Source organism: Amblyomma mixtum, chromosome 5 (assembly GCF_055824585.1).
Source record: "Amblyomma mixtum isolate Tamu chromosome 5, ASM5582458v1, whole genome shotgun sequence".
NCBI lineage: Eukaryota > Metazoa > Arthropoda > Arachnida > Ixodida > Ixodidae > Amblyomma > Amblyomma mixtum.
Window position 1 is genome coordinate 237,701 of NC_143016.1, and position 14,391 is coordinate 252,091.

The 14,391-nt window shown below is 47.3% G+C and overlaps 1 protein-coding gene across 1 annotated transcript in view; it reads right to left on the reverse strand.

Annotated features, from left to right (window-relative positions):
- Karybeta3 (karyopherin beta 3) overlaps nucleotides 1-14,391 on the reverse strand; it is a 42,474-nt gene that overhangs the window by 18,728 nt on the left and 9,355 nt on the right. The window contains exons 2-7 of the mRNA XM_089542882.1: nucleotides 9,993-10,266; nucleotides 7,433-7,535; nucleotides 7,051-7,147; nucleotides 4,691-4,795; nucleotides 2,901-3,026; nucleotides 1,091-1,302 (exon numbers count right to left, since the gene is read on the reverse strand). Coding sequence (XP_089399008.1) covers nucleotides 1,091-1,302; nucleotides 2,901-3,026; nucleotides 4,691-4,795; nucleotides 7,051-7,147; nucleotides 7,433-7,535; nucleotides 9,993-10,266 — 917 coding nt within the window. The remainder of the gene's footprint in view (nucleotides 1-1,090; nucleotides 1,303-2,900; nucleotides 3,027-4,690; nucleotides 4,796-7,050; nucleotides 7,148-7,432; nucleotides 7,536-9,992; nucleotides 10,267-14,391) is intronic.

Sequence of the window (14,391 nt, forward strand, 5' to 3'; positions counted from 1 at the left end):
TACAGCATACTTCCTCCGGGACGGCACCGTGGCGCACGCACAACCAAAGCCCCGACTTGAGCCATGTGCCTGCGCTCCCGAGCAGGTGAAAGTGCGGCACCCCAATCTCTACCTGTCAGGTGTGTGCGGCCGTGCTTGTCATGGTGCACACGCGCCGTAGCCGGCACAGCAGCATGCATCAATGGAGAGATTTAGCATAATGTGGTACCGCTTACGCACGCCGCCAATGCGCACTCGCTGATTGGTCCTGACGGGGCAGGCGTGCAGACAGCTGGTGTCTGCCACATGGTGGCATCCTCAGGGCAATCTGCTCATGTACAGTGGCTCCCCGCGGAAGCGAATCATGACAGCAGCCATGGGTCACGCTATGGGAAATCTGTCTAATCGAATGTCATGCAGCAGCCTTGATTTCCACGGAATGAATTTGTGCTACTGCAGCTGCCGAAGTCGCTCTTCTGCACGTGAAATTCGCTAATCATGCACGAGAGGAAGCTGGCACATGGAGATGGCCGGCCCTTTCAGACGCCTGACGCACGGTGGCGATGGACGTGAGGAGCATACGCCTGGCAGGTGTTCACGGAATCGTTGCTTAAAAAAGCAATAGCTGCGCAATGATGCAATGACAGTGGAGACCAGCAGCGGGGTGTGAGACAGATCGGTCTCACACCCCACAAACATGCCGCCTTGGCATGTAGGTCGACTCCACCGATTTCCGATTGCCATTTCGCAAGATGTCGGCACAGCTCCAATGAGAATGAAAAAGCTTCAATGCATTCTCTTTATTACGTAATGGCTTTGACTGTTAAAAAAAACACTATTACAAAAATGCCTGTAGTGCCACTCAACCTTTTTCGTGTGCTAAAAGTATTCAAAATAATCGCTTCGGAATTATTCGAAGAAAACTACCATTCACTTCGAAACAAAAAAACTATTCATACGTGCCTAGACTGACTAATACCAGCATCACAGAGACAAACTGCACTTTCCAGTGCAGTTATCCGATGCTAACGAGGCCAACTGATCCCATGAACAGAGGCAAAGGATAAAAAAAAAGGGAAGGAGGGAAGGTGCTGGTGAAACATCTCGGCACCTGTCGTGGTCCTCATCAAGCACGTCATCCTGGACAGCCCAGTCGGGCTCCTCTTCCAGCTCGACCATCATGCGCAACAGCTGGGGCACCAGCTGGTTAATGTGCCTGCCAGCAAGTTTGCGCACCATGGCTGGCGCACTCTCTGCCAGGGTCACCAGCGTCTCCAGACACAGATGCCGCCACGTGTCTGGCACCGAAGTATTTCCAATCACCTGCAACACAGTTCACCACGTCATTCCTGCTCATTGGTAACCCACAAGAGGCAGCTGCAGCCACTTAACCCCTGCCCTACTCGGCTCTACCGCCAACCACTACTTGCCTGCCAATACATTACTCAATGTAAAAATGTGGTAACCAGGATCAATATGTCACCTGCAGAAGTAATGTGATTACCATATATACCGTATATACTCGCGTAAAAGCTGCGTTTTGATCTTCAGGGCCATATTGGAGCATGCTCGCGTTATCTCGGCGCGACTGGCCGGCACTGCTGACGATAACAAAGTCGACAGATCGCGACGTGATGCAGCCAGCTTCTTTTAATGCGAGATATGCTGGCGGGGTAGCTCAGTATTCTGGAGCCCTTCACTACGGCTCTTCTTCCCTTCGCTCACAGCGCAGCTCGGGTGACCTCCTAGTGAGAGTGGCAATTGCCGCACCTTTCCTTTACCATAACAGCATGATTATTATTGTCTAATGCCAGAGAAACGCCGAAAACACGAGCGCAGGTGACGTGAAAACAAAACTTGGCGACCGTGCGCTTTTGCCGAGGATGATGATGATCTTAAAGGATCTGGTTGCTTAGTGCCATCTGTCAAATGCAAAACAAAACCTTGCTCATAGCGCCGTTTGTGCGCAGCGGCAGTAAAACGAAGTAAAGACAATGCATTTGGACGTCAGCCACCTGCCATATTGCTGCAGCTGCGCGAGCTGCGAACAGACATTGCCGTAATTCCGGGTGGCCTAACCTCAGTGCTGCAGCCACTTGGATGTCTGTCAAAAAACCATTTACAACGTGCGGCAGCTGTACGCTGAGTGGATGGCAGCGGGCAACCACGACCTGACACCGACTGGCAAGATACGAAGGCCAACCATCAACATGCTTTGCCGATGGATTTTGGAAGCGTGGAATTTAATTACCCCCAATGTGATCGTCCGCAGCTTCAAGAAAACTGGAATCTCAAACTGCTTGGACGGCACAGAAGACGACGCGTTGTGGGACAATGACAATGACGACGACGAAGTTGCGAGCGACGCGAGTGAAAGCCTCGACTCGGAGAGCGAGGCCGAGTGATAACACGAGACCTAGCCAAGCAGTGTGTGAAATAAATTTTTTTATTCACATCGCATCCGTGGTTTTTCTATAGAGGTAAGGCCGCGATTGCATTTTTGATTGATGTTGTGATATGAAATTTAATCGCCCGAAAAATTTCGAAAAAAAATTCTTCCCGCATAATGAACCCCTCCCCCCCACCCCCAAATTGAAGTCAATTTTTCGAGAAAAAAGTGGGTTCATTACGCGAGTATATACGGTATACCATACGAGCACAAGGGTGCCTCCAATTACGTTTTGGAATCTCACTCGAGGTTCTTGAGCACAAGGCAGCAAAACACACTGTGAAGACATAAGTGCTAACAAGGCTACGTTCAAGAAGTACATGCGCTGTAGAGCACCAAATGATGAAACAATGCGCAAATCCTTCCGCTCAATTTCAGCCAGCACATCCTGCACATGAACATCAATGCACCTGCTGCTCTCCAGCTTTTTCATGTGCAACGAAAACCTAACACCACGAGAAAGAGGGCTTACCTGAATGAAGATCGTCATCAGCAAGTCCAATTGAGGCCGGAAGAAACGTGGACATGCCTCAGCCAGGTCCACGAAGCATTTCAGCACACTGTCATCCTCAAGTCCTTCTATACTTTCAGACACCACCTGCATTCATTCAGAAAGTCAATGCAGTTAAACCTCATTATAACTTACCCGAGCTTACGAGAGTAACTTGGGTAAGCTCGGGCTAGTTCAAAGCACAAGACAAGACAAGATTTTTGCTTGAGGTTGGTACGTCCGGAGTACTGATTTCTCACTAATACTATACAACAGGCAGGCATTCCAGCACTTTATTCTCTAGTCTGATACAACCTAACTCTGTAGTAGAGCTTCACGCAGATTCAGAATCACTGCACATAATTCCTCTGCGACAGAAAAGTAGTCCATTGTTAAAGCTTTTCTTGTTACCGAAACAAGCAGCTTATCTCAAGACAAAATTGTAAGCTCAGGAATTTTTATACAATCAGCTTTTTTGATACAGCCAAACATTAAAGAGCTCATATTGTTTACTGCCATGATAGGCAAGCCAAGTCATACAGGACACCACAGCCTGCGGCCAGTTGTTGGCTACTGCTGTTTTTTTTTTTTGTTGTTGTATCCTAATATAGTAGTAAGTTAACCAGGGTTCTCTTTCACAATATAAGTAGGGGTCGGACTTGTCGGTTTAAACCGAAAAACACCAAAAACAGCACGCCAAATTCACTTCTCAACATTCAGTTTGTTTTAATCGAAAAAAGTCAATATCTTTCACTTGCAGGACATAGCTGTCTGGCTGCTGAATAGGAGTTACAGTCCCTTAAAGTTGAAAATTAAGAAGTAAGGAAACCAGGTCCATGGCGTGACGATGGTATTGTAGGATAAGCAAGCACAGTAGTGGGATTTCACGTATTGCTCAGTTAGCTTTCACGCCTCTGCAAACCAGGGAGCATCCACCTCCTTGCCGTCTTCTATACTAAGCGCTGTTTCTTCACTATCATACTGCTTAGAGCAGCTATTCGGTTAATTAGGTTAATAAAATGCACGTCAGAAGCGTCACAAAAAAAAAGTATGTTTTGGCTACTGTCGCTGCCATCAATAACCAGACCACGTGATGCCCTGCCCTCGCTCTCTACGCAGCATGACAACCCAATGATAACACGTCAACCTAGTTCTTAGAAGTAAACTTCCACTTCCGTTTTTGTCTGTCAGCTATCTCATTTAACTTTAGTTACTCTTAACAATGGTAGCAATTTCTACAAGCACAGTTTGAAGTACTATCCTTTGCATGTTAATTACTGGTCTATAAATTGTTCAATATAACAAGTGTGTCAAAATAGATTTTAAGTTACTTTTGACGATGCAAAACTACATCAAGTCACCGAGAAAAGTCACTATCTCACTGGTTGAAAATAACATTCAGCGAAAAAAAAAAAAAAAGTAGCACCCTGAAATAAAAACCAAAAAAAAAAAGTCTGCCAAATTTTCAAAACTTAAGAACCGAAAGTCCAACTCCTAAATATAAGACAGAACCTCTTTCCCCCGCTCCCCCCAAAAATGCCCACGTAATCATTCAATGCGATGCAACAAATCCGCACTAGCAGCATTGGTTGTGCATCTCACTTTCACACCGACCACCTTCCCATTGCATCTTGAAATCAAATTTTGCAATCGCTTTTTTTTTTACTGCAGCGGCATGGACTTCTGGGGGTAGAGGTGTCAGGTACAGACCCGCTGTTTTTGTAGAATGACAGCTACACTGCCAACGCAGTAAAAAAAATAAAATAACCCACCTGCAGCATCACAGGCAGAGAGTCCGAAAACATCCTCTGTATAGACATCTCCTTTTCGTGCACCAAAAGAAAAGCGATGATCGCCTTCACAGCTGCAAACCGAACCTGCACAGAAAGAATGTTGCCACTTGGAAATGAAGCAGCAGAAGCCGATGGAAAGGAGCAGTGAAGTGAAACTGTGGGTACCTTGAAAACCACACTCTGCAGGGAAAATTTCCTCGGTACCATGACTTATCGGGCAACCTTTTTACCAATCCATTTCAACAGCAGTAATTTAGGATGTAATTAAGCACATCACAAGGTCACCAGTGGACAAGGGCACTTGCAGCACCCGCACCGATTTTACCTCTAACAGCTACTCGATCCCTATGACACAACCTTCAGAGTTTGAGCCAATTTCCCATGCGATGAAAATGGATCAACTACATTCAAATGCCAGTGCTGTACAGAACTCGTAAACAACACCAGCACCGTAATTTTAAAAAGTGATATCAGCAAAAGATCAAAATGCTCTATAGCTGGCTCTTAATGATTAAAACGCAATGGGAGGAACAGAAAATTTGCTCAATATGAGCAAAATTAATGTTGTGGTTATTGAAAACCATTTAAACTAACAGCACATGAAGTTGAACATACACTGTTGACGCGTTAACACAGACTTGCTTGTTGGTTCACAGCAAGGCCTGCTGGCCGCGCAATCCTCTGGCTGGTTCCCTTTTTCTTCCCCCCCCCTCAAGTTTCCATAGTTCACATTTCATAAGACCCAAACTTCATCACAAAAACCTTTTCAGATAAGTGATGATAAACACATGGTCCCTATTGGAACTGTGTATCATGAGAAACTTTCTAGACTTTACTGATACAGTCAACGACCGAAAATTCGGACGCCTGATTTTTCGTACATGCTTGATTATTCGGACTTTTTCGCGGCACCACGACATGGCCCATAGAGCCAATGTATAAGAGCACTTGAAATTTCGGATGCACCGCAACTGACCACTCGAATTTTCGGACCTCGTTCGCACTCGCCACCAGTACCCAAGCAACCATATAAAGTGTAAAGTGGAACCTCATTAATTCAAACTGCAGGACAGACCGAAAACTTGATCAAACAAAACGAAATTCAAGCTTAAAGGGAGCCTCTTGTGATGCTGAAATTCTGCGCGAGTCGGCACATTGCGCTCGCATGGTTTCGAATTCGTACTATTCTTGAATGTCTTCCGCCGCACGAACTTGAACCGTAGTCTGAGTTCACGGAACTCATCTGTGCAGTCTTTCGTCCCGAATTCGGAACGCGAATATGATTGCGGAGCGCTTGATCGCGCACGCCGTGGCCTCCGCGATCGAAGTGTGCTTTTGGCGCGCCGCCGGAGCACATTGCGGTGGCCACGGCGCGCGCTCAGGAGCTTCCAAGTGCCGTCCATGGATGGCGCCCGAGGCCGTGATCATCATCATCAACTTTTTTCTCTGCCGCAATTTTCCGCTATCCACATTGGCATCATGTGGCGTGTCAGCATGTGGCGTGTCATGCATGTTAGTGCGATCGCCGTATTAGTTGTGGTGGTGGCTTTCACGTGCTGCCGCCGAGCTCTGGAGAGCATCCATGGAGTTTTAGCACGATGGGCTAGCACCTTACTTTACACGGCTGGGAGTTAGCTCTCGAACACGGTAAGCAAACAGCTGGCGGGAAATTCAACGTGGCCGAGAAGTGCGTTCGATGATGGTACAACCAAAAGAGAAACGCAAGCTGCAAAAAGCGCGCTTTCCGAGGCAAGCCGTGCGAGTTTCCCGAACTGGAGAAGAGCTGCTCCTCTACGTGATGGAAGTGCGGAACACGGCTACGCATTGACAGCGGACATGTTGCACGGCTTCTTTTGGGATTAGCGTGCACCAGAGCACAGCACCAGCTCAAGAGTTAAATACTCTGCAAGTGACGATTGAACGTAGAATAAATGTCGCCCATTCCCTGGTTGGTGTGTTTTTACTAAATTTTTTTTTTTTCGCATGTTGCGTGTATGGGGCGCACCCGATAATTGGCCCTCGAATCTGGAAAAAAAAAGTGCGGCCCTTGCACACGTTTCTATGGTATGTCGCGCGGCGAAATATAGTCATGAGGAGCTCTAGAATGTGCGCAATACAACTGGCCACTTCCTCCGGCATATTGGTAATAAGTTAGTGAATTTTTCGGTGAAATTTGATTTTGCGGACTGCCCGATTTTCCGGTCGTTTTCGTGGTCCCTAGAGAGTCCGAAAAATCAGTCGTCGACTATACTTCAAGGTATGCAAGTTCAACTTACGAGTTTACTGCGGTATGTTAGAACACAATTCCACTCAACACAGAGCACTCAGGATGCACTTACATTGGCATTGCTGGTATCAGCTAGGCTTTGGACCAGCATCTGTCGAATCATGTCCAGGTATCGGCTCTGCTGGTTCCCGAATATTCCAGGCACAGAGCTGTTAATAAAAAGAAAGTAAACTGTAAGCTACTGTGCACATCATACAGAGAGCCCCACTAAAACACTGGTATGCATCACTATGCAAGCATACCGTAAAATACCGCGAATAAATGCACCAAGCTTATTACAATCCTTCAGGTCTTCAAATGCTACTGTTCACAAGAACTTCAGTCGGGAAATCTCCGTCTATTTGAATGCTTGATGGAAACATGCATGACAGAGCGAAAACAACAGTAGATAAGGATTAACACATGAATCAGGTCAGAAGGCTGCATATACTTACGTAAATATCTGCAGGGCCGATTCCCTCAACAAAGGGTTAGCGGAGCTGGCACACGAGAAGAGGAACTTGAGAAACTCTGGCCAGTGGTTGTTGGCATCGTCATCTACACAAAACAGAAGATTGAACAGTACAAGCTGGACGACATACGGTAACAAAAATGAATTCCCGAGATCAAGAACTGCTTCAAGAGGAACAACTGTCACCAATCAGATCACTAAACATACAATCAAAACCCATTACAGGGAGATGCAGTCAGAGAAAAAGGCCACCCAAGGATGTCAATGGCAAAGATGGTCAGGCAACCTACAAAGAGCAGAAATCGGAGGACACCCAAAGAGGAGGAGAGGAGCAACAAGAGAAGGCTAGCTTTCCATGGAGACAACAGCGAGCTTGAGTCCCACACTGATCCAGCTACTGCCTCGACATTCCCAAAACGCCAGCAGTCATCGGAAGCAGAGTAAGCCAGATTCCTGAACAGAGGCAGTACATGCTGGCTGGACTGTTCCAACACCCAAGGAGATTGCGATTAAAGCAGTGGCAAAGCAAGTCTGACGTAACTCTCGGAGACTCCAGATTTCGTGGCAACTCTGCATGTCAGTGGTTTGGCATGCCCAGTTACGCCGACAAAAACTGGCAAGTTTCTGAGGCTTGCAAAACAATGGCAGCGTAAACTTTACGAGAGGAATGTTCATTTGCCAAGTCTTGGGCCCATTGGCCAAGAAGGCTCAGCACACCTATGGGTGCAGCGCCTCTCTATACTCCCATTTCATACACCAGGTGCAATACTATGGTAAGTACAGGAGTAGTCCGCATGAAAAAATAAAGGGAGGTGTGTTACTCCATGGCTGTTCTTGGGCTGAGTGGTCTAAGGTACGAGAAAGCGACAGTGTGTCGTCAGCAATAAGAGTGCATTTAAGCAAGCTCATGACAAGTGTATCATGTAATAAGCTCACAGGCAAAGCATTTTCTAATTTTCACTCACCACAAGGAACACGTACTACTTTTTGATCACGGACATAGGCAGTGCAAACAAGAGCGCTAGCTTTGACAGTGTTGCACCTGATGTATGAAACGGAGTATAGGAGCAGAGCACATCTTAACACTTTCCTGCATATGCCTATTCCCATACACAGCCCACTACCGATGGCTTCAAATTCGCATTTTCCCACTTCTTAAGCACATCTGGACAGCTAGCACCAACCAGTGGGTAGCATAAGAACTATTCCTTCAGTTTTGCTTTTCTGTTTTTTTTTTCCCACTGCACAGTGATATTTAAAAAGCCTCCGGCATACCCTCTGGAGTCAGATAAACGCTCGTAGTTTCCATGATGACATCAAGAGGGCACACCCCTGCTCTGTGGAAACAGCGCGTTTCTACATATACTGGTGCATCTACATGCACATTTTTGGATGACGGCAACAGCAGTGGCACAGAATATATCCTCGGATCCACAGATGACCCCAAGGTTACCACCAGTGTTGTTCTTCCTGGACAAGCACCTCACAGTCTCCGGCGCAAGCCCCAGAGAATTAAGGAATTTAGAAACTGTAAAATGTGCCACGAGGAAAGCAAAGTCGAGCAGAAAAAATGCTTTGCTGCAAGACATATGCGGCCAATCTGTGTTTCACAACATGGCATGATATTCCCTAGGGCTAAGGTTTTCTTATATACCTCAAGAAACTCTGCACAGAGAAGGCAGATATCTGAAGGAAATATTGCACAGGTCCCTTGTATATAAAACATACATTCTGAAATTTTTTTTTAATGTTATGCTTGTGTAAAGAAACACTGATGGTTTTGTTTCTATCTTTTCTGTTCTGGTTAAAAATTTTGTGCATTTTTTTTCATATTCTCTTTTAAAACATGCTTGAAACTAATACTGTTGGGAATAGAATTATCTCCTCTAAAATGTGAAACTATGCACTTCAGAATCGAGCATACTCTGTTAAAAGCAAAAAAATACTAGCTACGCTACCTAAAAACTACTTTTTCCATGGGCAGGAGATTGTTAAAAAAGGATTAGCTATGGCTTTCCAAGCAGAATTTCAGATCTGAAGGTCTCTGATAACAAGTAAAAAAAGGTCCTTTTTTTTCTTGACTTGATGCAGCCGACAATTCTCTAATGCACTGTTCCATTCAGCACCATACCAGGAGCTTTTACAAATAAGCATGTATTCCGCATGTGTATGAACAGCATAAACCAAAGGGCAAACACAACAGTTAGAACAAGATTTGAACACAGAAAATTTCACTCTACATGCTGCAAACATTATTTCCTGAATACAGAAATAAAAAGTGAATTTCAGAGGCATACCTAATATGCACACTGCTGCTCTAGGATGCAAAGCTAGCTATTTTAATCAGCGAGCAAAACCTGAGCACACCAATACAGAAGGAAAAACAAAGCCTCCATTCTGCTTTGACAAACCTGGGTACGGTGCTTCCACTACTCTTTTACCCCTATTACATGCCTATGGAAACAGCTAGAACTATCAAAAGACACCCATCGCAGTCAAAAAAAGAAACACCACATACAGTTCTGCAAAAATGAGAAGCCTACCGATCAGCTTGCGAGCCAGCTCGGCTGCACACTCGCACAGTCTCTTGCGCATAGTGTTGCTAGCTTCGGTCTCAATGCCATGAAGCAGTTGCTGCTTGACCTGGATCTGGGCCTCGGCTGGCAACTTGGGGAAGCAGGCGTCGAACTCGGTCGACAGCAAGCGCCGCAGCAACACAGCCGCCAACACCCGCATGTCCTCCGGTCCTGAAGTGGGGCCCAGGGCCCCAAGCAGGAACAGCGCCCGGTTGTTGGCAGGAATGCCATCGTAGGCCGCCTGCACATACAGGACGCCATTTACCCTTCCTCCTCCAGGGATACCTTAGAAGGCTGCACAATTGCGGGTCACACACCAAGCAGCAGCCCTGACAATGCATACGTCTAACAGGCTACACCAAAATTTCATTTCACCGCCTTACGAGATACTGCCTCAGTAGAGTCCTATTCACAGCACGGCACAATAAGGCACACCAGATCGTGCATCAAAGAAGATGGCCGACGTTTTCTGGCAGTGTTACGGATGGCTTAATGTACAAATCCTGAAAAGGGCATACATCACAAAGATAACACAGAGCAGGTGGGCTTACAATAAGCAAAGAAGAGGGTTGCAGTTGGCACGGTCTCACCAGACAACCCGCAAGTGTTGAAGCCTGTACACGTTTCACAGACAGGAGCAGCACTGTCTTTGTGACTAACAGAATTGCCATGTAAGCGTGCTTGGCAACTCTGCCTCACTAAATAAATTTAACAGCTTTGGAAGTGACAGTAATAGTCCAGAAAGTCAAAAGCCTTACCACAAGAGTACTTCTTGAGTTTGGGCTTATTAGAACCAGAGCAGACTATTACTACTTTTTAATTAAAAGCTTGCCTCTGTGCCATTAACTGCAGAAGTTTTCTCACACTCCTCAATTTTGTGCAGCCCCAATGAGGCACCAGTAGCTTTTAATCACTAAAAATGATAATGATTATTATCGCACTTTTACGAGCTTTTGTGAGGCAAACATCAGTCAAATCTGAGTTCTGAAGTCCTGAAAATATGAAAATGAAAATTTTAAAAAAACTTCTAGCGCCATCTTCAAGGTGATGCATGTTGCTGCTTAATGGATTTAATATCGCTACGAATATTTGTACTGTTTGTTTGTTCACGCTCAAAGCCGCCAGCACTCTGCTTTACACTTTTGTTCATGACGCAAGAGGCGACCAGTCATCCTGAACGATCGCAGCCACGCGTAGCTGCTTCCGCACTGTTCCAGATTGTTGTAGTTGCTTTAGCATCTTATCTCGATGGTTCCTCGCCAGCTGTAAATTCAGCACGGCCAAGAGCAGAAGGCATTCTGTTCGACAACCGCTGAGCACGCTTGATGCTGCCGCCGAGTCATTCAGTTGTTTGTCAGCACAGGTCAGCCCAGTAAACAGTTTCTTTTCGCCGTCTTCCTGACTGCTGGACTGCCATCACCCCTACTTGACAATATATATTCACATCTTGAAAATGCAGAAGTACATTACATTTTTATGCTGATTTGTTTAACCCATCAAACAATATTCCAGAAGTAAGAATCAGAGACTGTGCATCAAGAAGTCAATGAATTCGAAGTCGAGGAAATGACTGCTCGCTTGGCTCAATTCTATCAAAAACAACATGAACTGGTCTAGCGACGAGGTAAAAATGGCAACTGCGCTGGGCACGATTGAGGAATTCGTTCCAACAGAGGCGACGTCTTGGCCCTTGTATTTGGAGCGCCTCGAATTTTTCTTTCAAGCAAACGACATCGACGGTAACGAGAAGAAGCGAGCAACGCTCTGCAGCGTTTGCGGCCCAGCAACGTATGCCATCGTTCGCTCCCTTTGTTCTCCGGATGCGCCGTCGGCCGTGGCCTACGATGAGATCGTCAGGCGTCTCTCAAACCACTTCTCGCCGCGACCGTCGGTGACAGTACAGCGTTTCAAGTTTGGCACACGTCAACAGCAGCCCGGTGAGTCAATTGCCGACTACATCGCAGAATTGCGACGTCTCTCGGAACACTGCGATTTCGGTGCGTCGCTCGATGACATGTTGCGCGACCGGCTAGTGTGCGGGGTGCGAAGCGAGACCCTTCAGCGTCGGTTGCTGGCGGAGCCGGAGCTTACGTTTGCTACAGCTCGGGAGAAAGCCATTGCAATGGAATCTGCGCAGCGACAGACCGAGCAAATTCGCGGCAGTGCCGCATCGTGTGAAGTTGGCAGCGTGAGCGGGCAGCGTTTCGACCCGTGTGTTGCGAAGGTCTCTGCGCCAGTGACAGCCAAGGAGGGTACCCATAAGCAGGCTGGTTCGCCTGGAAGCACAAGCGTATGTTTCCGCTGCAAGGGTGCGCATTCGCCAAGCAGTTGCCCATTCATGAATATGCAGTGCCACTTCTGCAAGCAACGAGGGCACATAGTGAGAGCATGCAGGAGGAAGGCGGCAGCTCGCGCTTCGGCTGAACCCAACTCTCAGAACAAAAAACGGGCCAGTGGAGGCCGTCACAAGAATGCTGCGTCGGACGTTTACGACGTGTTCGTGCTGTCTGGTGAAGAGCCAGCCGTGAGAGTGGAAGTGCGCGTCAACGGAAGTCCCCTAGAGATGGAGGTGGACTCTGGTGCAGTGTGTTCAGTCATCAACGACCGGACTATGCAGAAGCTGCGAATATCGAAAAGGGCGTTGCGCCCAAGTACTCTTCATCTCCGAGCTTACAATAACAAGGAACTACGAGTGTTGGGTGAACTGACCGTGAAGGTGGAATTCAAGGGGCAGGAACATCGCCTGCGATTGGTGGTGGTTAAGGGTGCTAGTATCGGACTTCTCGGTCGGGACTGGTTCAAGTCTTTGGGAATAAGTCTGAGTGGTGTTCACAGTGTGTACGAGCCGAGTCGAACTGGCAGTAGGGGAACAACAGCCTTGCTCAAGAAGTATTCTTCAGTCTTTGAGCCTGGACTTGGGACAAGTAAAGGGCCTCCTGTACGCATAGAGGTGAACCCGGCAGCTCCGCCGCGATTTCTGAAGCCACGACAAGTACCGTTTGCATTGAGACCGAAGGTGGACGAAGCACTGGACAAGTTGGTGAGCCAAGGCATTTTCCAGCCTGTGCGGCACTCGAAGTGGGCAACACCTGTCGTTCCAGTTGTCAAAAAAGATGGATCGATAAGGATCTGTGGGGACTACAAGAGCACAGTCAATCGTGTAGTGCAGTGGGAGACGTATCCCCTGCCGACACCGGAGCAGCTGTTTGCCAGGCTGGCAGGTTGCTTGAAGTTTTCAAGGCTAGACCTCGGACAGGCGTATCAACAGAAGACTGTTGATGAAGAAACAGCTGACTTGTTGACGGTTACAACACATCGGGGACTGTTCCGCGTAACCCGTCTTCAATTTGGCGTGGCAGTGGCAGTGGCTATCTTTCAGAGGTACATGGAAGAACTGTTGCATGGAATTGATGGTGTTCTTGTGTTCTTGGATGACATCTTGATCGGTGGAAAGGATGAGGTGCAGCACAATGCTCGTTTACAAGAAGTGCTCAAAAGAATTCATGAAGACGGTCTGCGACTAAAGTTTGACAAATGTCAATTTGGTGTTGAGGAAGTGTGTTACTTGGGATTCCGTGTGAACTCTGCAGGTGTGCAGCCGACAGAAGACAAGGTGCGTGCTATTCACAAGGCCCCAGAGCCGACATGCAAAAAGGAACTTCAAGCCTTTTTAGGAGCTCTGAACTTTTACAACAAGTTTCTTAAAGGAGCAGCTCATGCCTTGGAGCCACTGTACCGGCTGTTGGACAAGGGTCGCGAGTGGCGTTGGATGGAAGCTGAGGCGGAAGCATTTCGCCAGGCGAAAGATCTGCTACAGTCATCACATGTTCTGGTGCACTATGATGTCAACAAACCCCTAGTGCTGGCCTGTGACGCATCCCCGTACGGACTGGGTGCTGTGTTGAGTCATGTGTGCGAAGATGGCAGCGAGAGACCGGTTGCATATGCGTCGAGAACTATGAGTGCGGCAGAACGGAATTATGCCCAGACAGACCGAGAAGCGCTCGCCATCGGCTTTGGCATAAAGAAGTATCATCAGTTTCTATATGGGAGACATTTCAAAATTGTGACAGACCACAAACCCCTCTTAGGACTGTTGCACCATGCCAAGCCCATTCCCCAGGTGCTATCACCACGGATGCTGCGTTGGACCCTCATGTTATCGGCTTATGACTATGAAATTGAGTATCGACCAGCGGAGAAGCTTTCCAATGCTGATGCATTCAGTCGTTTACCACTGAGAGCCAGTAGGGCAGAGGAAGAGGAGCAGCGTCTTTGGGAAGTAGGGATGCTGGAAATGGCGCCGGAAGTAGCATGGAACTCTAGGAAGGTGGCAAGATTCACGTCAAGGGATAAGCTGTTGGCT